The sequence below is a fragment of the Bison bison genome, unplaced genomic scaffold (genome assembly GCF_000754665.1).
Source record: "Bison bison bison isolate TAMUID 2011002044 unplaced genomic scaffold, Bison_UMD1.0 scf7180017864068, whole genome shotgun sequence".
Lineage (NCBI taxonomy): Eukaryota > Metazoa > Chordata > Mammalia > Artiodactyla > Bovidae > Bison > Bison bison.
The window spans coordinates 7,841,717-7,867,450 of record NW_011494640.1 but is presented as its reverse complement, the minus strand read 5'-3'; the positions used below and the strand labels follow the sequence as shown (position 1 = coordinate 7,867,450).

Genomic DNA, 25,734 nt, shown 5'->3' with positions numbered 1-25,734 from the left:
GTGACCATCAGAGTTACTTAAAACAGTATAGCCTTTGTGATATACTTTTACAGGAAAGGATTTTTCAAGCACAGAATTTTTTCCCCATCCTGATGGTGAAACATGTTTATCATTGAAATGTAGGTAGCTTTGCATTACATAACTTATTCTAAAAAACTGAGTAGACTGAAGTCTTTTCAGCAGTTGGTGTCTAGAGTTTATGCTTCTATAGTTCATGACAGTCAGATGAGTTATGACAAATCTGTTACTGTGTGGCATTATGTCTGTCTTACATAAGAATGATTCTGAAGCATGTTATTATTTGAATTAAATTCCGCCCTTTTAAAAAATGCATATACTAGGGCAGCTAGATAAATTGCTCCATTTTCACCAAAGCTTTGAGTAAAAAATGAAGAGAAGGGTAAAGTCAGTATATTGTACTCTTCCCTTGGATAAAAGATTTGTTCTGTGAAAGCCTTATCATCATACTCTGTTAGCAACAAGTCTGTTTTGTGTCTTGAGGTGTAACAACTACTGTAATTATACTTCATTGCTCTTGACTCTGTACTTAAAAGATAATTATGGGCATAGATGTTGAAAATTTGTGCTTTTCAGAAAACATGGCTCAGACAGTGAAAGTGTCTGCCTGCAATGCGGCAGACCCAGCTTCGATCCCTGGGTTGGGAAGACCCCCTGGAGAAGGAAATGGCAACCCACTCCAGTACTCTTGCCTGGAAAATCCCATGGACAAAGGAGCCTGGTAGGCTACAGTCCGTGGGATCGCAAAGAGTCGGACACGACTGAGCTTCTTCACTTTACCTTTTTTTATTCAAAACTCTAGGTAGATTATATAATCTTTGAACTGTTTTAAGTTTGGTGAATTGGAAGTAGTTTTATAAACGTTTAGCAAATCTAACTGGAAGCTCTTTGTAGTTAATATGTGGTTTATAGTCCCCTGTTGTAGGTCGCTCCCAAGCGCAGCAGCAGGAAAAGAAGCAGTTTGACCTTTTAAGTGATCTTGGCTCAGACATCTTTGCTGCTCCAGCACCTCAGTCAACAGCTACAGCCAATTTTGCTAACTTTGCACATTTCAACAGTCACGCAGGTAAGTGTTTTTTCCTAGCAGCTGTTTCCAGTGTTTGAATAATCATCAAATTAAATGTGGAGCACTAAATTAAGAATTCATTTGGTCATTTTGAAGCAGTTTTATTTGATAATTTGAGACATATTTTTGCATGTATGTATTTCACTCTTTTATAAACATGACAAAAGCCAGTACTTACTGAATTGGTTTCCTATTTGTATTTTGGGACTTACTTTACCTTCTTTTTACTCACCTGTGAAATTGTGATGCTCTCTGCCTTTTTTTTCCTTTCAGTTTCATGTCCTGGCTTATAGTTGGATAATAATGGTACAAATTATTTTATGTATATGTATCAAAAAATACGCTGTTTGAGATAATTTGGAAAATTATAGAAAACCTTCAGCCACATTTCTATCAAGCATTAAAGGAATTTTTGTTTTAAATATCAATAAAAACATTTTCTAAGACTATGCTACAGAAGGAAGTTGTGGTGTGATTTATGTATGTTTGTGTCTGTATGTGTTTACTTTAAAAAGAGATCCTAGGATGAAGATTTCGTTCAAGAGAGATTATACTGAGAAGGGTAAGAAATCAGGAAGCTTAAGTTGTTGGGACTGTGGTACATTTTCCATTTCTTATATTAGCCAAGTAGCAGAAGTCCAGGAGACTGAAAAGAATCTTTCCCCTTCATCCTCCAGGCGGGAAGCCAGTTGTTCTTCTCTGAGCAGACAGGAGCTCCAGCTCTCTGTTCTTACCTCTTGCTTTTTGAATGATGGTCAAAAGAGTTGGTGGAAGAATCAATGAATAGAGAGTGAAGCTTCTGTAACTTATGAATATTCTACTTATCTCAATTTTAGGCTTATTGAGATATAATTTGAAATGATAGATAAGTAGCTGCCAAACTCTTAGAAATTTTCAACTTACTTCATGTTCCATGTGTGTGTGTATGTTTGGTCTCTGAATGCAATTTGTGAATATTTGCAGGTCAGGGGATTAATGTTACACTTTTCTATGTAGCCATATTAGCAAAAAAAGAGACAAGTCAATGTACTCCACGGACTGATTTATACCATGATTACCCTTATGTTTTCAATAACTCCCTTAAAATGCTTTTTGAAAATAATTGTCATTATTTAATTGTGACATATAAATGTTAAAAAAATAGCAATGTATGATTTTATCAGATTGAAGATATTAAATATTGTTTGTCTTTTTTCCACATATGACAGAAATATAGTAGAGGACAGATATGTCTGTGAGGAAGTAGTTTAATAGGTCAGGTTGTCTGAGAGTAATAATTTTTTAGCCTAAAGTTCTTTTGTTTTTACAAAGGACCACTCAGATTACTCTTTTCTTACTTTATTTGATTCCAGGAGTGTAAAAAATATATATGGATATTTTAAGAAAAAGCTAATAAAATTAGTTATTTATTTTCCCTTCTAGTATAGTTGATGCCATCTTTTACTTTTTACCTTACGTAGTTTTTAAGTGTAAGCCAATGTCTTGGTTCAATCTGAAATATCTTTTCCCAGAACCTTTGTAAGCACTCTGAATTTTTACTTTTTCATATATGGTTTGCAGATTTAAATTCATTGATAGCTGAATTCTTGCCCTGAAATTCTCATGTCAAAAAAAAAAATAATTGGGTGAAAACTTTCTCCTGAACTGATTGATGTGACAAATGGAACCTTTAATGGCAAACAGTAATTATTCAGATAAGCCAATCTGGCTAGCATTATTTTATAGGAAATCCTGTTCTTTTACAGACAATTTAATGGCTTAAAAACCAGAAGTCTTTACCCTTCTTCGTTTGAACATTCTGCCTGAGTTAGTGTGTGTGGATGTGTATCGATGATGGGGTCAGTATTATGTTCAGAAAAAGTCATCTTCTACGGAAATATACATGGCAGTTAGAAACATAATTTACTATGGAATGTAATAGTTATCTTACCTGGTAATAAACATATCACAAAAACTGTAAACTGTCACTGATTATTGTCACCTCTTATATGAGGGATGTCAAACTCAATCGCCTTGCCACCCAGTTAACACAGATGAGTGGTGTAGTGCACTGTGGAAGGGACCACAGTGCCCCTTTCAGAGGCGGATGTTCTGTAATCTCCTGTTGCCACGTGGAAATGCGGGCTCAGGGTTCCTAATATATTGATTCTTTTAAGAGAAGCAAGAAATCTTGTTGAAATGCTCTCTTTAAATGTTAGGAATTGATGAAAATAATCTAAAATATTGTATAGATGGAATGAAGTCTGTTATCTGGATTTGATGAGAGTTGCTGGCTGCTATCCTCTGGTCTCTACATTTTTATTTTGTTTTTTCCTTTTACATGAGTCTGTATTGCTCACTGAAGTGTAAAGACATCTCTGGGCAAGATTCAGGCTCGTTGACTTAGTACCTTAAATTCTAAACTGAGTTGACCCTTTTGTACTTTTTGAATAAGAGTATATAAAAAGCATTCTTTACTATTTTGTCACATTCTTTTTAGTCTGGATTTCTTTGTGTAGAAGTTGTTTGAGGTTCTAGATAGTTTTTGTTTATTGTATTATCAGTGTTTAATTCCAAAGTTGTGTTTATCAGAGTTTCATTCCATAACACTTATAATTTTTAAAATGTACTGTAAAAAGTTGTTGAAAACAGTGAGTAGATTCAGTATCTACAAATAAGAACTGATAGAAGTATTACAAAATCCTGTTTTGTTGTAATGAATAGGTATTTGATTAGTTCGTTTGGTGCTCTGGTTGGAAAATTATAGATATGATAAAATAGACTTGATTAGCAAAATGGATAGCATTGAACTAATTTTTTTCCTTATGTTTAAAGCATGTGAAATGTAAGTTTTTCCCATATGATGTTCTAAATATGTTAAATGTTCAGTATATATTATTATAGACTACATAGTCATATATATTTGAGATTATAAGCCACAAACTAGTTTAGGGACCCATTCCTTTTTCTACAAGGGACAGATGTATTTCATTTGTTGTTCTCAACCGAATAGCTAAGGGTTCCAAAAACTTGGAAACTTGCCTTTTGGAATATAATCTACTCTGAATTTGAGAACTTCGTATATCATGCTCTCTTTTCATTTGGTTTACAGTTGTATTATCTGTTTTCGCCTTAATAAACTTATTTGTCTTTTAGAATTTTCTTTGGATTAGCATTTTAAAGCTGATAAATTATTCATTTTTTTTATAAGTTGTAGAATCATAGTGTTGGTTTTATTAGTAGAGGCCATCTAATGAGTCTTCTCATATTGTTAGTAAGAATACCTGTAGCACCAGAACAATGAGGGACTAATCCAAGGGTTTACAATTTCTTATGTTAAGATGGAGTTGTTTGACTCTTAGATTCCCTTTTCACTAAACTGCACTTGCTTATGGTGTTGTCAGCAATGTGTCAGTAAACTGTGTTTAACCTTATATATAATTTAAACTGGTGTAGATACTTGTTTCAAAATATTTTTCAAGAAATTAATTAAAACATTTTTTAATCTATTAGTATTTTTTTATTATATGTATTTTGAGGAAAGTAAAATTTCAGCCTGTAAAGTTGAATTTTATCTTATTAAGTAAAAACAGACAAAATAATGTAGGGAGTCCAGAAAATACAGAATTTATGTTGTTAAGCAGTCTTTTAATTTAGGTACTTCTGTGTGGTATTTGAGGGCCAAGACAATTGGTTTTAAAAAGGTTTTCAAGAGCAAAGTGGGATAGCACTCCACATGTCAGAAGTGGTAGATTGGCACAGATGTGTAGGAAAAGGGGGTCTGATCTTCTTTATGTACATGTCCCCCTGCTCATTACCATACCCATTTAGATTAAAAAAAAACAAAAAACAAAAAAACAGCAGTTACAGGAGATGCTGTAAGTTTTGCTGATTTTCTTCCTAGAATAATGTTTTACTTTGTTAATAGACAGTTTTTTTGCTTAGTGACTTCTTTTGGCTTGTTACCTCTGAGCCACCAGGGAAGCCCAAGTAGAGTACAGACTCACTGAAAAAGCTTGGCAAGTTCAGGACATGATATCTACCTGAAATCTCATTACTTCCATTGAACTAAAACACAGATTTTGTATGCACATGATATCATGTTTAACGAAATTACCACATGAAGATATATCTGGAATTTATTAACCTATTTATCGTGTTGACTTTGCTATAAGTATTTTGTATAAGGCTAAATATTCTTTACATGATTTTTTTTAATGGCTACATTATGTTCCATCGTGTGATTTTCCTTAAGTAATCCCTAATTACTGGCCATTTGAGTTTCTAATTTTTCATTATTGTAAAAAATACATTGTTTAGCTATTAGAATTAGCTGTATGCTTATTTGTAGTAGTTTTACAAAAACTGCCTAGAAATAGAATTGCCTGCCAAGGTATTTAAAGTGGCTCACTCACTTTGTTGGACATCCTTTTCATTTTCATTCATCCATTTAGCATTCACTTTCCTGCATATCAACCACTTCTTATTCTTATCTTATCCTCTGTAAAAATCTTATCCAGCATCTGTTTTGGCCTTTAAAAAAGTCTTGTTTTACCTTACATATTAACTTTATAGAAGCCTAGGACTTTGCTGTTAGATTGGTTACCAGTTGGGAAAAGCCAGTTGGTCTTTTTCAGTAGGTTTGATGTGTATTTATGGTATAATTTTTACTAGTTTTTATTGTTTCTTAAGTTAATATGTGTTTTAAAATGACAGGCTAATACGAGTTTCTTCAGTTTATTTGATGATCATGTCCATCTTTTTGTATACTTGCTTTTTTTTTTAAAGTATGCTATGATGTAACATAGTTGCAAGCTTAAAAACAACAAAAATTTTTAATGTAATCAAGCCATTTTCATATGATTCATGTAACTGGTGAATCACCATTTTAAATCTCAATTTTCCAAATGTATCCTGTATCCCACATCTCTCTGCTTTACTGAAACTTGTGTTATTTAGTGCTGTTAATTCAGAGATTCCTTTAATAGAGTCACTTTATAGTACTATTTGTGATGCCATTCAAAGGCTATTTGTGTACAAATTTATCATTGTACTGGATGCCCTTTGATGAATTGCTTGCGATTGGGTGAAATAAACATTTGTAGAACTTAAAATCTGATTTCTAAATGAATTTTCTTTAAGTTATGAAACATGGAAACTTTCATAAAATTCTTAAACTCATTTATCATATTTTTCGTTTATAGTTTTCATATTCATTAACATGTATTATTCCTTACCATTTACAGCTCAGAATTCTGCAAATGCAGATTTTGCAAACTTTGATGCATTTGGACAGTCTAGTGGTTCGAGTAATTTTGGAGGTTTCCCCACAGCAAGTCACTCTTCTTTTCAGCCCCAAACTACAGGTAGAGCCTCTCCAGCATTATGATTAAATGTTTACTTTAAAAAATAGAATACAACTCTGTAGATATAGTTTTGGAAAATTATTCTAAACTTAAATTCTGTGATTATCTGGTTTTAAAATAGTTCTGTTTTACAAAGCTCTGGGGAAACCTGAAATCTTTATATTTTTCTTTATTTGTTTTTCTGGACACTAGTGTTTTGTCTAATTCACATCTGTTCTCCTTTTCCTGCACGTGAATCTTTCTTAAATTTCTTACACAAGGAGACATAAAAGTATTAATAGTTTTTTAGGTTCACAAAATACGTTTTGATTTAATTTAGGCTCTAAGTAAAGGAAGCTAGTTAATTTACTTCCATAGAACTAAAAATGTAAGTAATTTTCAGGGCAACAAGCTTCAGAAAATAATTGGTTGAGTAGATTATTTAATAATCACTTTGGTAAACTTCAAATAGTTTTCTGTGCAGGAATTGGTCTTTAAACATTGAATACATAAACTGTATTATTTTCAGAAACTCATTGAACCTTTGTTTAGATCTTTGGCTGATTGCTTTTCTTTCAACTTTTAACTCTGTATTGTCTTAAAGCCTTTTCTTTCAACTTTCTTTTTCTTTCTTTAAATTTCATCATTTACATAATTTCTGGCTGTCCAGCATTTAGAATGCTTTCATCTAGCTGCAGTTTTGGTGAATTTACTTCAGCTTTTCCTCTCCAGGCTTCCAACAGTAAGTTCTGTTGTCAAGTAGGCATCTTTTACTAATTTGTATGTTTAATGGTATATTTTATAGGTTTTTCAGTTATAGCATTTTAATCATCTTTTCATGATAATTCTCCATAAATTCACACTTTTACTCTCCTCACTATTGCTAAACTCGGAGAACACAATAGTGTACAGTAACAGTTCCTTTAATAATTGTTTTTATTAATTTGAAGTAACTTTCTTCATACAGATTTTAAAAACTTAGTATGTGCTTTGTTCACCAGTTCCTTTTAACAGATCACAGTCTTTTAAATACAGACATTATTTAGTTTTAATCAAAAACAAATAGAGTTTAATTTCTGTAAGACATGTATTTGTTTTAGAATGTATAAACAACTAATTGATGGAAAGTGTTGTTGCTTTTTTTTTTTTTTAATAAGGTGTAATCTTTCTGTTTCTGAAATGCCTTTAAGTGCGTGTTGCTCTCAGTTTAATCTATAACTGCATATACATGTTACTGCATATATATCTACTATCTTGATTACTGAAACTAATGTGTAGGTATAAAGAACAAACATCAAAAGTATAGCATCAGAAGCATAGAATGAATATATACTGTTTTTTTAGTATTTTGGTAGTATGTTAGGGAAGATTTAGAATATAGAACAGTCTTTAAAATCTTAGTATGATAAAATGTAATATTTATATTATTTATAATTATGTGCTCTTATTTTTTCCTTGAAATATATGTTAGCATAATTTTACTTGTAATTTAATTTGTAGTGTTGTGTGTACATTAAATTATTATGTGGAATTGAGTAGTAGCTCTTCAAGTACAATAAAACTGAGTAGCATGGAGACTCTCCTGTGAATTATTGTGTTCTTTCCGGGATAGGTAATTACACAATTACACATAGGAACTTGTTGACCTGTATGTTGTCAGGACCTTTGAAAATCTAGTTTTGCACATTGTGAATAGTCCTGTGTAGATGATTCAAGTTGAATGCCATTTGCCAGTTTTTACTTTTAAGATTTTAGGATTGCTTATAGGAAACTTAGTTTAGGAAGAAATGATCATATAATCTATCAAAGGATATTGGGCAAGTCTAGCAGTTTCAAGTTTTCTGTCTATTTTATTACAGGTGGAAGTGCTGGATCAGTAAATGCTAATTTTGCTCATTTTGATAACTTCCCCAAATCCTCCAGTGCTGATTTTGGAACCTTCAATACTTCCCAGAGTCATCAAACAGCTTCAGCTGTTAGTAAAGTTTCAGCAAACAAAGCTGGTCTACAGACTACAGACAAATATGCGGCACTTGCTAATTTAGACAATATCTTCAGTGCTGGGCAAGGTATCAAGCTTTAAAGAAAAGAATACAAATTTGTGTATTAAGCAGTCTTCTACATTTGGTTGTATTTATTAAATTATGAGGATGCTTTTCTTCATTGTGTATAGGTTTTATCTACATTAAATGTTCGTGACTATTTAGCCCATTTTGCATCTGAAATAACCACACGGTAGAAAGCCTAGAAACTAGTTTGTAAACTTCTAGATTTAAAAGAAAATAATTGACAAAAATTTAATTTTGTCTTAGCATGCTTTATTGTTCTAAAGGCCAAAAAGGCCAAGAGATGACTAGAGGATTATTTGGTGGTTTCTATGATGTATTAATTGTGAACTATTTTCTATGACTATTTTAGTATTTATTTAAATACTAAATACTAAATGCAGTGTATTTTTATACCCAGTTATGGTCGTAAGGCTAGTATTTTTGCCTCTCAAAGTGCATAGTGTAGTAAGAAGAACAGCTGGGGTCTGCTTTCAGACTGGATTCTGCATCCTGATCTCTGAGCATGATTTCTCATCTCCCCTCCAAGAGTAATAGAAATAGCATTCGACTTAAAAAGTTGTGTCGTATGTGTTACTGCATGAGTGGTATTTAGAACAGCGTCTGGCGCATAGTAAGTGTCACTTATTACTTATTACTCTTACTTATCTTAGTACTATCTCTTAATTTTTTTGTAAACAACCCTGGGAAGATGATATTGTTAATAGATTGAGTTCACATAGATCCAGCATTAAATGAGTGTATATGTGTGCTTGATTGAGTTGTCCCCATCTTGCAGATTTAATGTAGCACTTTGAGAATTTCCTTAATATAACCTAGACATGTCATTGGTACTGGGTCTTAGTTTTTATTTCAGACAGAGTACTTAATTTTTTACAGAGCGGAATGTATAACACTAAACTTGTCCAGTATTTTATGGAGTATTTATTAGGTAAGACTCTAGAATCATGTCCATTTATTTGCTAAGCTCCAAATCAGTTTTAAATTCACACATCATGGCAAATGCTGTTGGTAAGTTGAAAGGATAAGCGTAAGTTAAAGTCTTTGATTTAATTTGTTTTTGTTTGTTCATAGGTGGTGATCAGGGTAGTGGGTTTGGGACCACAGGTAAAGCTCCTGTTGGTTCTGTGGTTTCAGTTCCCAGTCAGTCAAGTGCATCTTCAGACAAGTATGCAGCCCTGGCAGAACTGGACAGTGTTTTCAGCTCTGCTGCCACCTCCAGTAACGCATATACTTCCACAAGTAATGCTAGCAGGTAGCTTGTCATTGTCTTGTGTTTTGTATTTGAAACTTTTTTTCAACTTTGAATAATAGTGTTGTTAAGTAATCACTATTTGGGGCTTAATCTAAAAGATTCTTGAATATTTTCCTAAGTTTGAAGAAAGTTACAAGTTTACATTTTTTAATTAAAATATACTTCTTGAGTAATTACCATAGGGGATTTACCATCGTTTTATATTTTTTATTTAATCAAAAGCACCTTTTCTCCTTGAATGCTGAAATGTAATTTAGAGTATATACACATCTTGAAATGGATGTGGTAAATTGTTAAATACAAATTTAATTATACTCAGAGAATCCATTTACAGAATTACTTACTTTTAAGGTACAGTTCTTAGTCATGAAGATTAAACACTGAAAGTAACATGTTGTAGCCTGAGTTGTAAGTAAAGTTTTAGAAAGATTTGCACCAGAACCCAAAATTAGTCCTATATCTTTTCTGTCTTACTGGTATTTATAAATAGGTGTGTCTGTTACAGTGTTTGTATATGTCTGGTGTAGGGAGTTCTTGGCAGAAGAGAGTCTACCACATTTTAAAAACATTTGATCTTTAAAAACTCTAGTTTTTTGACTTCTTTTTGGGTCAAGGAAGCAGACCCAGAAGTATAGGTAACTTATCTGTACAATGTCTTACCCTTGATTTTCCATTCCTATAGATTGTCTCTTTTATCCGAGTAACTTTTTTTTCCCTTTTAGCACCTTTTCCAGAAAAAAATGATAGAATTGCAACACTAGTTAGTTGGGCTTATTCTCCAGGAACAAATTTTCTGTGTGGCAGATGGGAAAAATTGAATCCAAAGAATAAAATTCAGAGTGTTTCTGTATATTTGCTTTACTAATATTGACTACATTAGACATAAAAAATAGTGAACTATAGCGAGGTGGCCATAAAGTCTGGAAACACAGGTATATGTAATGAAATGGTTTATTGGTATTACATTATAATCATAAGTGGTCCCCAGAGTATAACACATGGAATATTTGAAGTAGCTAAGACCCATTCCAAAGGTCTGTGAGGTTAAAACTAAATTCAGAATAATTCGGAGTGGTTGTTTGTGTTTTCATTAATTGACGTTTGTATTGATGGTATAGAAACTCTTAATAGGTAAGACTTGATGGTGACTTAGCATTGAATTATGGCTCCAGTGCCAAGCTGTACAAGCAGTCATCTAATAGTCATTCCTTGCTACCACACATTCAGTTTTAATTAGGAATATTTTTGATTCAGTTTTTATTATGAATATGCTTGATGAAGCAGTGTAAAGGAATTTGATTTTATTAAGTCTAGACCCTTAAACATGTCTTAATTTGCTGTGTATTGAAGTATGGTATGCATCAAGTAGTTCTGCTGTATACTGAAGTATAAAGCTGTCTTGAGGAAAATCAACTTGTATGGTTTTTTGAGTTGTGGAATGAACCAGCTACTTGTTTTATGGAACACCATTTTTTTCTTGAAAGTATGATTGCTAAACAAACCATGGTTATTCAGATTTGGATATTTGTTAGACATTTTTTCAAAAATAAAATTTTAAGTCTGTCAATTTAGGGAAAACAATGGCTAAAATACACACTCTCTCAAGCAACTAAGTAGAATTTTGGAAAATTCATTAGCCACCATGAGCTTAATATTAATCTTCCTATTGCTTTTCTGATGAGATGGATGGTGATATTAATGATTGTTGTTTTTTTATTTTGCATAAGGAAATATATTGACATTTTGAAGATTGGCATCAAGTATTTTCCAAATGATACAAAAGTAGTAAAAGATTCATTTAAAGTGTAAGATAGACTACTGGATGTTACTTTAAGAGAGTACATCAAAGTTCATTGATAGGGTTTCAGATTCCATATCACAGCTGTTGTCAAGTCGCGAAGTTATGTCCAACTTTGAAACCGCATGTACTGCAGCATGCCAGGCTTCCGTGTCCTTCACCTGTCTCCAGGAGTTTGCTCAAACTCATGTCCATTGTGCTGATGATGCTATCCAACCATCTCATCCTCTGTCCTTCCCTTCTCCTCTGTACAGATATGAGAGTTGGACCATATTGCAGCTAACCTTTAGGAAACTGTAACTGTTGTTTTTGGAATGATATCAAGCAAGATATACATAGTTATCTGGAAAAGGTGTTAAAATTCTCCTGTTTTGTTCAACCGTGATGCCACGTGAGGCCAGTTTTCTCTTCATAATGCACCAAGCTAAACAACGTATCACAACAGATTGATCATCTATTAAGCCAGCCATTAAAGACATTTGTAAAAGTATCAGATACGAATGGCTTTATTGTTATTTTCAAATGAATTAAAAATTCTTAAATTTCTGTTTTAATTGGTGTACTATATATTGGTAGTTATAGCATCTTGAAGCTCTTTGGGGTTCTCATTTTTTTTAGAATATAAATGAATTCTAAGACTTAAAAGTTTGAGAGCTGAATAAAAAAAAACAAAACAAAAAGGTTGAGAGCTGATGTGATACATGATATGTTCAATATTATTTTTTCCATATTTTATGGCAACCCTGTTATTAGATTACCTTTGCTCTTTTCCCCTCTCAAAATATGAATTCTTTCAATACTTGTTTTCAGTAATGTTTTTGGAACAGTGCCAGTGGGTGCTTCTGCACAGACACAGCCTGCGTCTTCAAGTGTGCCTGCTCCATTTGGAGGTATGTGTTTCTGGTATACATATTGGTTTTATATGGAGTCCAAATATATGTATACATTGTATTGCATTTTCTTAGGGATACCAGAAGATGATCAAAGCACCAGTTTATTATCAGAAAGCTCTAATTTTCTATCTTCATAAATATATGAACAAATACTTTAAGTAATTGAATACAAATGCATTAGGATTTTATAGTGTATCTTATAATTTTTTAAAGCTACACCTTCCACAAATCCATTTGTTGCTGCTGCTGGTCCTTCTGTGGCATCTTCTACAAATCCATTTCAGACCAATGCCAGAGGAGCGACAGGTAAGAAATGTAAATTACAGAACACTAAACTTTGGGAAAGGTATATACCGCAAAGACACTATGTGAAGAACATTAGAAAATAAGGTTCCTTTCTTACCGAAGTGACTGTGAAGTGGATTAGTTTCGTCTATGAAAACATATGCTAGCTGAAAGTTTATAGAATCCTATAACCTAATAGTTGAAAATGGACCATGGAAGTTACCTAGCACCCACCACTGAAAGATTTTACTTTTTAGGTGTGGAATCAAGCATAGAGATGAGAGTTAAAGCCTTGACTTCACACTGCCAGTTCATGACAGAGGTGGTACTTGAACATTATAATTCTGACTTATTTGTTGACTAGGTTTCACAATTATTGATTATAACTCAATTGAAAAAATGTGTCAGTTTTTTTCCTTTGCTTGGGATTGCAAGGAATGGATGGATTTTATTATTGATACATGAGATCTTGATAACGAGGAATTTTTCCAGTGTGTATCTCTTTTAGGGTTATTAACATTTTTGAGGGGGTTGTTGAAACTGGTTTAATTTGGGATATAATAATTTGAATATTTTCTCTTTTTATAATTTTTTTTTAAAAATCCTCTTTATCCTTCCCCCTCTTTTTTCTGTTTGATTCATATTGTAAGCTAGCCACGTATTTCTTATATTTTGCCTCTTTGATTTTTGTCTTATTACCCTGAACACCAGAGATATTTGCCAGTACCTTGGAATGTTGGCAGGTGCATGTGGTATGACCCAGTACCCATTAAGCTGAATTTGTCCATTTTTAGATTTAGATAACTTTAGAACTAAAGCCTTAAGGTTGACTTATAGCATATGTTGATGGGATATTTTGAGAGAGTAAGGTGCTTTACATCACAATAAATTTGCACCATTAAGAATTACTAATTACTAGCACATCTTTTTGTCATTGGCAAGGTTGAGAACTGTAATATTGGAAGTTTGAACCATAACTTCCATTTTCATATAATGTCTTCATTCATAATCTGTTGCTATCTCACAGAATGTATGTTATATAAGTATTTGAATTTTGCACGTAATTTGTAATGATTTATTTTCATTCAAATACATATAAATACACTATGCTTAAACATAATCAGTGATTATTTCAGATTTCTGTTGTGTTTTGGACAAAATATACTATTCATCACTAATGATGTATATAATATTTCTGTTTCTGAGCATATTATTTTGACTTCATGGAATGAATTTTTAAAATGTCTAATGATATGGTATTTTGTACATTGTCTCATTTAGTCCTCTTAACTCTCATCAGATGTTTTAATCACTCTTATAGCTGAGATGACTGAGGCTCAGGGAAGTTAAGTGTATATGTTTTGGATAGAGCCAGATCTGTGTTCAAATCCTGGTTTAGCATTTACTCTAAAAATGCTTTCTGTATATTATTTTCTTAATGAATGGAGAAAAAGTGATAGGAAAATACATTATTTGCAGTAATAATAATAACTGTTGAGATGTTTATAGCTATTATAACCCCATTTGACAACTGAAGGATGGAAACATATTATACCTTGATCATGCTGATCTAACTCCTCTGAACTTTATTGTCTTTTTCTATAGAATGTGAACAGTATTCTCTGTCAGGGATATTGTGAGAATTAGATGATGCAGATCACCTTGCATCGTCTTTGCGTTACTGTATATAGTTGGGGTGTGTGTGTGTGTGTTTAGTCACTCAATTGTGTCTGACTCTTTTTGACCCTATGGACTGTAGCCTGCCAGGCTCCTCTGTCAATGGAATTCTCCAGGCAAGAATACTATAGTTGTCATGGCCTCTTCCAAGGGATCTTCCCAACCCAGGAATTGAAGCTGCGTTTCTTACATCTCTTGCATTGGCAGGCAGGTTCTTTACCACTAGTGCCACTTGGGAAGCCCATGTACTTGGTAAATCATTCCTGTTATTTTTCTTTTGTGATTGTACCTCCAGACTGGTTCTGTTTATTAGAGTTGAGGATTATCACCCCCACACCCGCTGTTATTTAGAGTACAAAAGTCCTTAAAGTTAAGGTTCTATATAAGATGTGAAATAATGTAAAGTGTACAAATTATATCTTAAAAAGCTTGTTCAGATAATATAAAGTAGTTTTAATATTAGTCTAAGCAAAATTTATTGAAAGGTGAATCTAGTATGTCTACAGATTTTTATTTCAAGGTAAAATATCTTTTCTCTTGTAAACCATTTTGATTTATCACATTGGTCATCTTATTGAATTGACTGAGTCAAAGTAAGTGTTAACTATGTAATGTGTTTCTGTTGAAGCTGAAATATAAACAACACTTTGACAAATACACTATGCTTAAGTACTTTCAGTGTTTTATATCATCAAACTTAATATTAGTTCTTTAGGAAATATGTTTTGTTGTTCTCATATATTAGTATTGTTAAATTCCATTTGAGGTAGCTTTTGAAAGAGGTATTAAATAATAGTTCTATGCAAACTATTTAGAAAGTTTTGCTGATACATTTCTTTGTTAAAATGCACATCTTAACAATAATTTTTTTTCCTGCATTTAATAGCTTTTGGGCCTTCTTTTACCACATTATATAGAAACCTTCAAAAGGCTGGCCAATGTGGCCTAAGGCTTTTTTTTTTTTAGGATTCTATAATATTTAGCATTCTATTTTTCTAGAGCCCTTGAAGCCTTTAATTAATAAAGTTAATATAATTTTATAGTTTTCAGTTATTAGGACATTCTCTTAAAACTCTTAAATCTCTCCTTTGCCCCTGAATGAGTACCCTTTATTTTCTGATATTCATTGAATGAATGAATGATTTTAAAAGTGTCTCATTTACCACCCCCTGCCCCAAGAAATAAACTTGTAGAAATGTAGAACCAAAAGAACCATGGTAGCATCTAGCCAAGCATCGCCATTTTATTATTTAGGTGGAGGCCAATTAGATGGATTTGCCTGATTAACCAATGACTAGTATTAATTAGTCAGTGGCACCCCACTCCAGTACTCTTGCCTGGAAAATCCCATGGATGGAGGAGCCTGGTGGGCTGCAGTCCATGCGGTTGCTAAGAGTCGGACACGACTGAGCTACTTCACTTTCACTTTTCACTTTCATGCATTGGAGAAGGAAATGGCAACCCACTCCAGTGTTCTTGCCTGGAGAATCCCAGGGACATGGGAGCCTGGTGGGATGCCATCTGTGGGGTCACATAGAGTCGGACATGACTGAAGCGACTTAGCAGCAGCAGCAGTATTAGTCCCAGAGTGCTTCTATCTAAATCAGCACTATTTCCACTGGTGCCACTCATTTCACTTACAGGAAAGTAAATGAAATATATGTCCACACAAGAACTTGTATTACAAGTATTTACAGCAGCATTATTCCTAGTAGTCAAAGGTGGAAATGGTCTTGGCTCAACTGAGGTGGCTCAGTGGTAATCCGCCTGCAGTGCAGGAGATGGGGATTTGATCCCTGGGTCAGGAAGATCCCCTGGAGTTGGAAATGGCAACCCACTCCAGTATTCTTGTCTGAGAAATCCCATGGACAGAGAAGCCTAGCAGGCTCCAGTTCATGGGGTCTCAGAAGAGTTGGACACAACTGAACACGGAAACATCCCAGGTGAACATCCACTGATAAATGGATAAAGCAAATGTGTATAGCTGTACAGTGGAGTTTTTTTTGATAATAAAAAGTGAAAAGTAATGATATGTACTGATACATGGTACAGCATTGATGCATCTAGAAAACAGCAGGGAAAATAAAGGATGCTAGTCACAAAATGTCATATAATGTGTGATTCTATTTATAACCTGTCCAGAATAATGGACAAACCTATAGAGACAGAAAGGAGATGGGGCAAAATGGAGAGCTGATAGGTGTGGAATTTCTTTTAGTGAGAGGTGTGTGAAAATGTTCTAAAATTAAATTGTGATGATGGTTGTACACCTGGTGAATGTGTTTTTTAAAAAGAACAAAACACTGAATTTTACCCTTTAAGTTGACAAATTGTATGATACATGAATTATATCTCAAAAAGCTTGTTAAAAACAAGTCTTTTGATAGCAGCCCAGAACTAGGCATCAGTGTTACAGATTGAGTATTGCAATTACTACTAGTTAACAATCATTGTTGACTAAAAGTCAGGTTTTGCCAAAGCGTATTATGTAGAACACGTCTCCTGAGGTGATGTTATCACAGTGCTTCGTGGAAAGGGGTTCTGTGCCCAAAAGCCTATGGGAAGTGCTGAGTTAATAACACAAAGTTGAACCAGTATTATTAATGCACGATTTCTCAGAGCTTGTAACATGCTCTAAGAAAGGAGATAAACATAAAGTGACCAAGCCTGTTTATCACAGAACCCTTCTACCTCAGTCAACCTTTTGTTGAATTTATAAGAAGCTATAAACAGCATCTTTTAAGTTAGCAAGAAAAAAGAACAGATTCATTGAATATTTACTCTTTAGTACTTTTAATCACAGCAGCTTTGTAAATTAGGTATTACTGTATCTGCCTCTCCATCCCTTGTTTTCAAATGAGGATACTGAGGTTTAAAGAAGTTGTAGTGTCCTATAATTAGAAAACAACAGACCCAAGACTCAGAACCACTTTCATATCTCAATTTCTAAATTTCCCCAAATTTAGTTAGTTAAGTGTGCTTCTTTAAAATGTGTGGACATGTATTTTTAGAAACAGTCCCACTCGGTATAGTTCAAACAGTGGTTCTAGTACTTAACCTAAATTTGATTTCTGTTGAGAACTTTTCTTCACGTATAACCTGTCTGACCTCAGTCATGCAGGTTAAGATCTGCATGGGATGAATTTCTCTTTTCTCTCTCTTTTTAGCCATCATATTTTAAACTGAAAGTGCTGCTCACCTTTCTTATGGAGTCCACTGACTAATTTTCCCTGAATAATTTGTTCCCTTGAGTTGTCTTTACTAGTTTCTAGTTAATGTAGAGTTGAAAATAAAACAAACATTATTCAGGTGCTTTCTCTGAGATTTGACTTTTTAAATGCTAAAAGGTAGATACTAGATCATTTTAGGTGATTCTATGAATAGCATTTTTGGGAGTAACTGCTGAGGCCTAGAAAATCATTTTATGTATATTGTTGCATCTTCACATGAAAAAAAATGTTAGTGTTTATTTAAAAGTTGTATTTCATAAATGTTTCTTTGTTTGATATTTGTTTTTCTGGTATTATTCTAATCTCTTTGTTTCAAACACTGTAAATACTAGTATGAATATAGTTGAAGTAAAGACTCTGGGTGCGTTTTTATGTTTATTCTTATGCTATCTCCTTTGTAAGTGTACTCTAATTTTAGAATTTTTTAATGAAATAAATTTACTTTTATTTCGACAATAGTTACTCATAAGTTAATTGACACTGGTCTCTTTATGGCTTTCCATAAGGCCTTTCTGGAGCAATGCATTCTCAAGTGTTTCCTCACGCTCATTTTGGTAGGTGGCCACAGCTAATATCTAGGTTTGTGTGGCAATTTGTCTACCTGCTTGTGGAAGCTTCTGCTAGTGTTCTGGATCCCTGCATGTGAAGTTAAGTTTTTTCCATGTTTTAAAATGGAGTGGGCATGGATGTGTGGCATTGGGAATAACTTATATTTACTTTATAGTTACATGAAAATCTTCTGTGGTAATTTATGTTTTAATATTGAAAAGCATATTGCTTACCTCCATGGTCACAATAGAATGTTAATAGCTTTTTTGATTATTTTTCTTAAGTTTGAATTCATAGTACTTTGAGTGACACACCTTTTCTATGTACCAAACCATTTTACCACATTATTCTATGGAGTTTGGCTTTGCTTAACTGTAGCCAACTTTTGCTTTATACTGCTTTCTTAAAAAGTGAGCTGTCAAAGTTATGTCAGTGTATTGTTGTCTGTTCTGAAACCCTTCTGTTTCCCTTGCAGTGTGCTTATTATTCTTTAATTCACTTGCTTCCCAGTGGCTTAGTTTCCTTTTTCTTATGAATAATAAAAAGTAATATTTAAAATTTTACCATCTTAATTAGGTTCACTGAGGAGAATTGCACTGTTACAAATATAAGGATTATGAGAATTACTTTGAGCAACATCCATAACAGATTTTTAATTTTTTAATAAAAGATAATTCTATATAGCATGTGTAGTATTAATTTCAGTGCCTTAAGTCAGCATTCAAGTTGGTAATTTTTTTTTCTTAGAATCAGAAAATGCAGTGAATTATCTTGTTTGATAACATAGTGCTGAAAATGCTTTACTATGTAATTGCTAGTGTTCTGTATTAAAAGCAACATTGTTGGCTCTTCTTTCCTAGAACATATAGTTGAAAGCTTCTGTTTTGAATCATTAGGAAAAAGTAATATATCGTTCTGTTACTATGTGTGTTTTTATATGAGTAATATAATAATGTGAATTTATAACTCATTGTAAGTGGGGGGTGATGGCAGCATACCGTGTGTGTGTGTGTGTGTGTGTGTGTGTGTCTAGCTGTAGTTCACACACAGATTTCCCCAACCTGTGAATGAGTGCTTCATTCCATGAAGTTATAGTGAGTAGATATGGCAGGCCATGGTAGTTATTGGGTACAGTGTCATTAATCCCTACATTCTTTGCCTCTTTTAAGAAGGCCTATTTCATTTTCTGTTCAGTTTTTGTGTACTTTGCCCCAGTTTCTATAACTCATTGGTCCTAATATTATCTTCCTTATACCCCTTATGCAAAGAAATCTTGGTTTATTTATACTTTTCAAAAAAGGAATGAGAGTCTATATAGTTTAATTGTGTTAATGTTTTTATTAGGATTATCCCCCATCCATTTTTTGACTATGGTTACAAAGCTGCATAGGTTTTGAGTGGCCTGCTGCAGACCCTATTTCTCCTGTAAGTTTTATTTTTAAGTGAACTATTTTGCAGAGGTTTTTCCAGGAATACATATACTACATTATAGCAGACAGTTCACTAGATATAAATGTTTGACTATTTTACTATGTATAACAAAGCAAAACTTAAAAATATATATACTAGTATACATGTGAATTGCATGATGATGGACTTTAAAAGTAGACTGCTATTTAGACTCATTTATATAATTACTTTGGGAGGTTTACTTTTGATTTCAAATGATAGCTTTATAGCTTACATTCAACTGTATGGCACTAAAACTTGCTATTAAGTTTGTTGGAGTTTGGGGATTTAAAATACATCTTTCTATTTTTAAGGTAAATGATGTCTATTTTACATTGTTGAGTATGAGTATAGACAACCTCCGTTTTTGTTTGTAAGTGATCAGCCTTTCCTTCTCCCACCAGCGGCGACCTTTGGCACTGCATCCATGAGCATGCCTGCGGGCTTCGGGACTCCCGCTCCCTATAGTCTTCCCACCAGCTTTAGTGGCAGCTTCCAGCAGCCAGCCTTCCCAGCCCAAGCAGCTTTTCCTCAACAGACAGCTTTTTCTCAACAGCCCAATGGTAAGAGTTAACATTTGGCTGGTGCCAAGTTCATGGCATGTATCCTTTATCATAATTTGAATGTTTGGACAAAAGGATTTATCTAAAAAACGCTCTAGTGTTATGTACTGATTGTTTATTACACAGATATAGAAACCTTTGGTGAGTTAGGCCTCAGAAAATTGAGTGATTTAGTAAGTTTTTGTGACCAGATTATAGATTTGGGAGTAATCTGAAACTAAAGAGTACCTCTTCTTTCTCAGGATCTCCAGTATCTTTCTTGTATGTTCTGTGTTATAATATGCTTCTTGATTTTAAAAGGAAACTTGATAGACCTAGAGTGTTTGCTTTGCATTGGAGAATTGTTGATTTTGTTGCATTTATTGTATATATTTTGTTGTTTGTTGGTGGTGGTGGTGACATAGACTAAAGGTAACTGTATTGTAATTCGAGTTTGTTACTTTTTTTAGGAAGATTCACTAGAGAAAGTTTTCAGGTTTTGTTTCTGTTTTTGTTGTTGTAGTCTTTTTTGTTTGTTTTGGGTGGATTTTGTTTATTTTTTGGCCGTTCATTTGCTGAAGTTTGAAATCCTTGGGTCACATCCCCTCTTAAATAGTCAACAAACTCATCTTTTGATTAAATCCTTTGTCAGCAACTTACATAGCTGGGACAGACTGGAATTAACCATTTCTGGGGAATCGACATGTCTCTTTAAGACATGCCACTGAAATTTTTAACTTACTTTGAAGAACATGAGACTCAACAAGTTAACATTGATTTTTTTAATTATTGTTGCTCTGGTGGGGATTTTTCTGAAACTCCTTGATTGTCGCTCAGAGGTATAGGTTATAATTGTTGGGTTGTTTTTTTTTTTTTTTAAACAAGGTGCAGGTTTTGCAGCATTTGGACAAACAAAGCCAGTGGTAACCCCTTTTGGTCAAGTTGGAGCTGCTGGAGTGTCTAGTAATCCTTTTATGGTAAGTGAGATGCAGTTTTAAGCACTTTGTAAGTAAGTCGTTGTGTTGTTTTCAGAGTGGGAAAAGCAGGATGTGATTCCTCCCAGATGCAAGATTGTACGAATCGAGGCAGCCATTGTGCACAATCTTTGTTGATTTAAGAAAACACATTAATCAGCTGGAAAGCAAAACGTTGACAGTAAACTATTGTAGACATGAAACTTCTGTGCTTTCTTATCAAAATTCTGCTTTATGAGAGGCTGCCGATTTAGTGACCAATGTGAAAAAGGAATCCTGCAGTCATTTGGTTTGTGTGGTAAATGTATTTTTTAGGACCAGTCCCTTCTTGGAATCTGTTAACAGAATTATGTGAGGTAATGGATATAAAAGACACAACACAGTGCCTGGTAACCTATAGTTGTGTTACAGTATGTTGCTAAGAACAGTAATTGTTGTTCAGTCACTAAGTCGTGTTCTGACTCTTTATGACCCCACTGACTGCAGCGTGTCAGGCTTCCTGACCTTCATGGTCTCTCGGAGTTTGCTCAGACTCCTGTCCATTGAGTCGGTGATGCCATCCAACCATCCCATCCTTTGTTGCCTCCTTCTCCTTTCTTAATAATAGGAATGAATAAATATGGTTGCCAGTAATTATAAAACCCTAATCTAAATTGGAGAAGGAAACGGCAACCCACTCCACTACTCTTGCCTGGAAAATCCCATGGATGGAGGAGCCTAGTAGGCTACAGTCCATGGGGTTGCAAAGAGTCAGACATGACTGAGAGATTTCACTTAATAATACTTAATCTAAATACTATTATTTAAAAAAATATTATTATTTTCCCACACACTCTTGTCTGTCTATTTATTTTGTCTTATGTTTTCCTTTAGACTGGTGCACCAACAGGACAATTTCCAACAGGAAGCTCATCAACCAATCCTTTCTTATAGCCTTATATAGACACTTTACTGGAACGAACTTTTACATGGTCACATTACATCTCTCCGCCTCTTGCACTGTTGTCTTGTTTCACTGATCTTAGCTTTAAACACAAGAGAAGTCTTTAAAAAGCCTGCATTGTGTATTAAACACCAGGTAATATGTGCGAAACAGAGGGCTCCAGTAACAACTTTTAACCTGTGAATTGGCAAAAAAAAAAAAGTAGCGGTATCATGTATATTAAAAATTGGCTAATATTAAGTTATTGCAGATACCACATTCATTATGCTGCAGTACTGTACATATTTTTCTTAGAAATTAGCTATTTGTGCATATCAGTATTTGTAACTTTAACACATTGTTATGTGAGAAATGTTACTGGGGAAATAGATCAGCCACTTTTAAGGTGCTGTCTTAAATTGGGAAATGAATGACCTAAAATCACTTTAACCATTGCTACTGGAAAGTTACAAAGTCAAAATTGGAAGGTTTTAGTCATTCTTGAATTTTTCCTTTCTGAAGAGCTCTTCTGTTTATACATGCCTAAATTCTTTAAAAATGTAGAGGGATACCTGTCTGCATAATAAAGCTGATCATGTTTTGCAACAGTTTGCAGGTGAAAAAAATAAATACTAGAAAATATGCTATTGTTTTGTGTTCTTGCTGCAATGCCTTTACCAAAGTGGCCTTAAATATCAGTAGTGAATTGAGAACATCTTGAATTCTTAAATTAGAGTTTCAGAAGACTTCTAGTGACTAACTTTTATGTCTAAAAGCAAATTTTATAAAAAGGCCATGTAGAAAATTTATTAAAACTACTATGACTGCTATGTTTAGGAATATGTCAGTGGTAAAGCATTTAATGTAGCTTGTTAGATTCACTGTAATCCTTCTAATTTCTTTGCAACTTCTTAATTTTGTGAAAATTTGTATATATGAAGAATTTGCATGTATGTGTATTTACAAATTTTTTTAAGTATCTTGAATTCTCAGACTGCAAAAGGCTTATTTTAACTATTGATTTTTTAAAAAAAATATTGTCTTTGAATGTATTGGAAGCAGACATGCATTAACTGTGACATGATTGCACCTCAGTTTTTTTTCTTTGGACAAACTGATATTAATAGGACATTTGTTTATGTTCATTTCTAGGGGAAAGAAACTGGAACCCAGTGTTACCTTAAAGTTATAGAATACTTTGTTTAAAAAGGCAACGATACTAATGTTTAGTTATATCTTTATGTTAATATTCAAGTGAACTTGATTAAATATTTATATAATGCCTGATTCATCCAGTGATAATCTGGCAATCTCATCAAAACAGAACACAACTGAAAAACTTGTAATAGTTTTTGTTTTTTTTTAATGCCTTTGAGCAGCCCACAGAAGTCACACAGTCCATATGTTAGAGCTCATGTTTTTATGTGAAATTTTGATTATTAGATTTCCCAGACCGTGGCATATTAACAGTTCAGAAGTTATGGCTTGAAACGAAGGAGATAGAATGTATGACAAGCATACACTGTCCAAGACTAGTTAGTGTAGGGACAGCCAGGCGTTTAGAGGGCATCACTATATACACCATCTTCTGAATATTGCCTATTACTGTGACTCTGTGTCATCAAGAAAAGGTGAAATTACATATGTAAATATGTAATACATATTTGAAAAGTTTTCTTACAATACTTAAAATTGTTTTTAAAGCTTTGGTATTAAAAGAGGTGAACATCAGTTTCCTCAAACATTATTCGTGCTGAATACCTTTTCAAATGGTGACTACAGGAGTTGTTTTCATAGTATATTAAAATCTGTGTTGAGTTTTAAACTTCTTGAAGCATTGCTGTCCAGTGCATTATCTAGCTGAATGTATAGTTGTCTGAACTACTTTGATCAGACTGGGAAGTCTCTGCCCCCTTTCTGAACAGTATGCCTCTTCTCTTAGAATTAAATGAATGCTGCAAAGGTCTGGGTGTATGTCGGTGTATACTTGAAATCTCTCCAAATTTTTGGAGTCACCTTCCAGCCCCCTCATGGAGGGAATACTTAAGAGATGTCTTTGAATTCCTATGTTTTAGATTGTATTGGGTCCCAATCAACTCTTGTACCAAGTTATGCTATACCATTGAAGGCCATTACCCAGTTAACCTACCAGGCTTTCCATCTAAGAAATAAGTAAATTAAACAGTTGTTATTAAAATTATTTTAAAGACTATTTTTTTCTGGGTAAACCTTGAGGTTTGTAATTAAGTGGAAACTCCTGTTGACTTTGAATGCTATAAAATCAAAATGCTTAGTGTAAGAAGTGATCCAACTTTAATGTGGATTTGAATCCTCAGACTTTCATATTCAGATTTGCTTCTGGTTTTACATGGACTATCAGAACTGTGTTGAACAGTGAAGAGGAGAAAATACTCAGTGGTAGCAACATGAAGACGCAGTTTCCTAACTTACTGTACTGGTTGAGTCATCTTCTCTCCTTTTGTGTTTGCTCAGGAAAGAAAATTTTCTTTTAGGGTGACAAGCTTTATTGATTACTTTAAAGGTATATTTTACTCTTATTTTTGTGAAGATAGAGATCAAGTAGTCACTTGCTTCCGCAGAATAATTCTTTCTGTAAATTTGAAGAAGCACATCAGTGCTTGCTTTACTTCTGAGTTGCCCCACCTCCCAACATATATCCTCGTTGGTACAGTTCCTGTAAGTTGGTAAAATGAAGAGAATAACTTAACTGGCTGCTTTCCAAACATTTTGGCCTCAGGACTATTAACTGTTTTTAGTTATTGAAGATCTCCAAAAAGCTTTTGTTTATGTAGCTTGTATTGCTCAGTATTTGGTGTATTAGAAATTAGTACTGAGATAGTTTTAAAACATATTTATTCATTTAAATGTAACAATAATAAACTCATTACACATTAACATAAATACCATTTTTGATGGCAAATAACTGTTTTCCACAAACAGAAGACCATTGTTTACATTTTGCACATCTCTTTAAAAATCTGGCCCAACAGAAGCAGTGGGATTCTCACACTGCTTTCACATTGCAGCTCTTTTAGGTGACACAGTGTGTAGGCACTGGGAAACTCCACCACGCACTTGGGAAGCCACGAGTGAAGCAGACACATTTTAGTATGCTGAAAATGGTTTTGACTTGGGGTTTTGCGGGGGACCCGCGGGGTTTCTCAGACTACAGTGGTTTGAGAACCACTGCACAACACTTTAAATTTGTATTTTCTGTGACAACGATGTTTAGTTGTAGTGTAAATATACTTCTCCCTGAACTTCTGAGTGTTTTTGTTGGCTTGATGAGAAAAATTTAAATTTCAGTTGAAATGGCAAACTTTTTAAATGTTGTTTTCTGGATTTTCTTCCTTTGATTTTTATTTGAATGTATTTCAGTAATAATGAAATTGGTGAATATCTCATTTTTAAAAGGAATATTCCAAGTTCTGGCTCTTGGATATTAGTACTTATATTAGAATTATTTATTCTTTTGACCACTTTGAAATTGTGGTATTCTTTTGGTAGAGTGTCAGATAGCTATTTTAAAATTACACCTTGCTAAAGAAAGTTCAAAAATGAAGAATAATTTCTTATCTCTACTGTGTTTATAGTTAACAAAGAATTTTAACTTTGTGTATGTATGTGTGTGTATATATATACATATATAGGAATGAAAATAGGAT

At 33.6% G+C, this 25,734-nt stretch overlaps 1 protein-coding gene across 1 annotated transcript in view; it reads left to right on the top strand.

Moving 5' to 3' along the window:
* AGFG1 (ArfGAP with FG repeats 1) overlaps positions 1-23,387 on the top strand; it is a 75,035-nt gene extending 51,648 nt beyond the window's left edge. The window contains exons 7-16 of the mRNA XM_010837104.1: positions 931-1,084; positions 6,310-6,429; positions 8,268-8,477; positions 9,549-9,729; positions 12,338-12,417; positions 12,634-12,726; positions 18,119-18,166; positions 20,015-20,173; positions 21,038-21,129; positions 22,000-23,387. Of these exons, the coding sequence (XP_010835406.1) occupies positions 931-1,084; positions 6,310-6,429; positions 8,268-8,477; positions 9,549-9,729; positions 12,338-12,417; positions 12,634-12,726; positions 18,119-18,166; positions 20,015-20,173; positions 21,038-21,129; positions 22,000-22,059 (1,197 nt within the window). The 3' untranslated portion in view covers positions 22,060-23,387. The remainder of the gene's footprint in view (positions 1-930; positions 1,085-6,309; positions 6,430-8,267; positions 8,478-9,548; positions 9,730-12,337; positions 12,418-12,633; positions 12,727-18,118; positions 18,167-20,014; positions 20,174-21,037; positions 21,130-21,999) is intronic.
* The last annotated feature ends 2,347 nt before the right edge of the window (positions 23,388-25,734 follow it).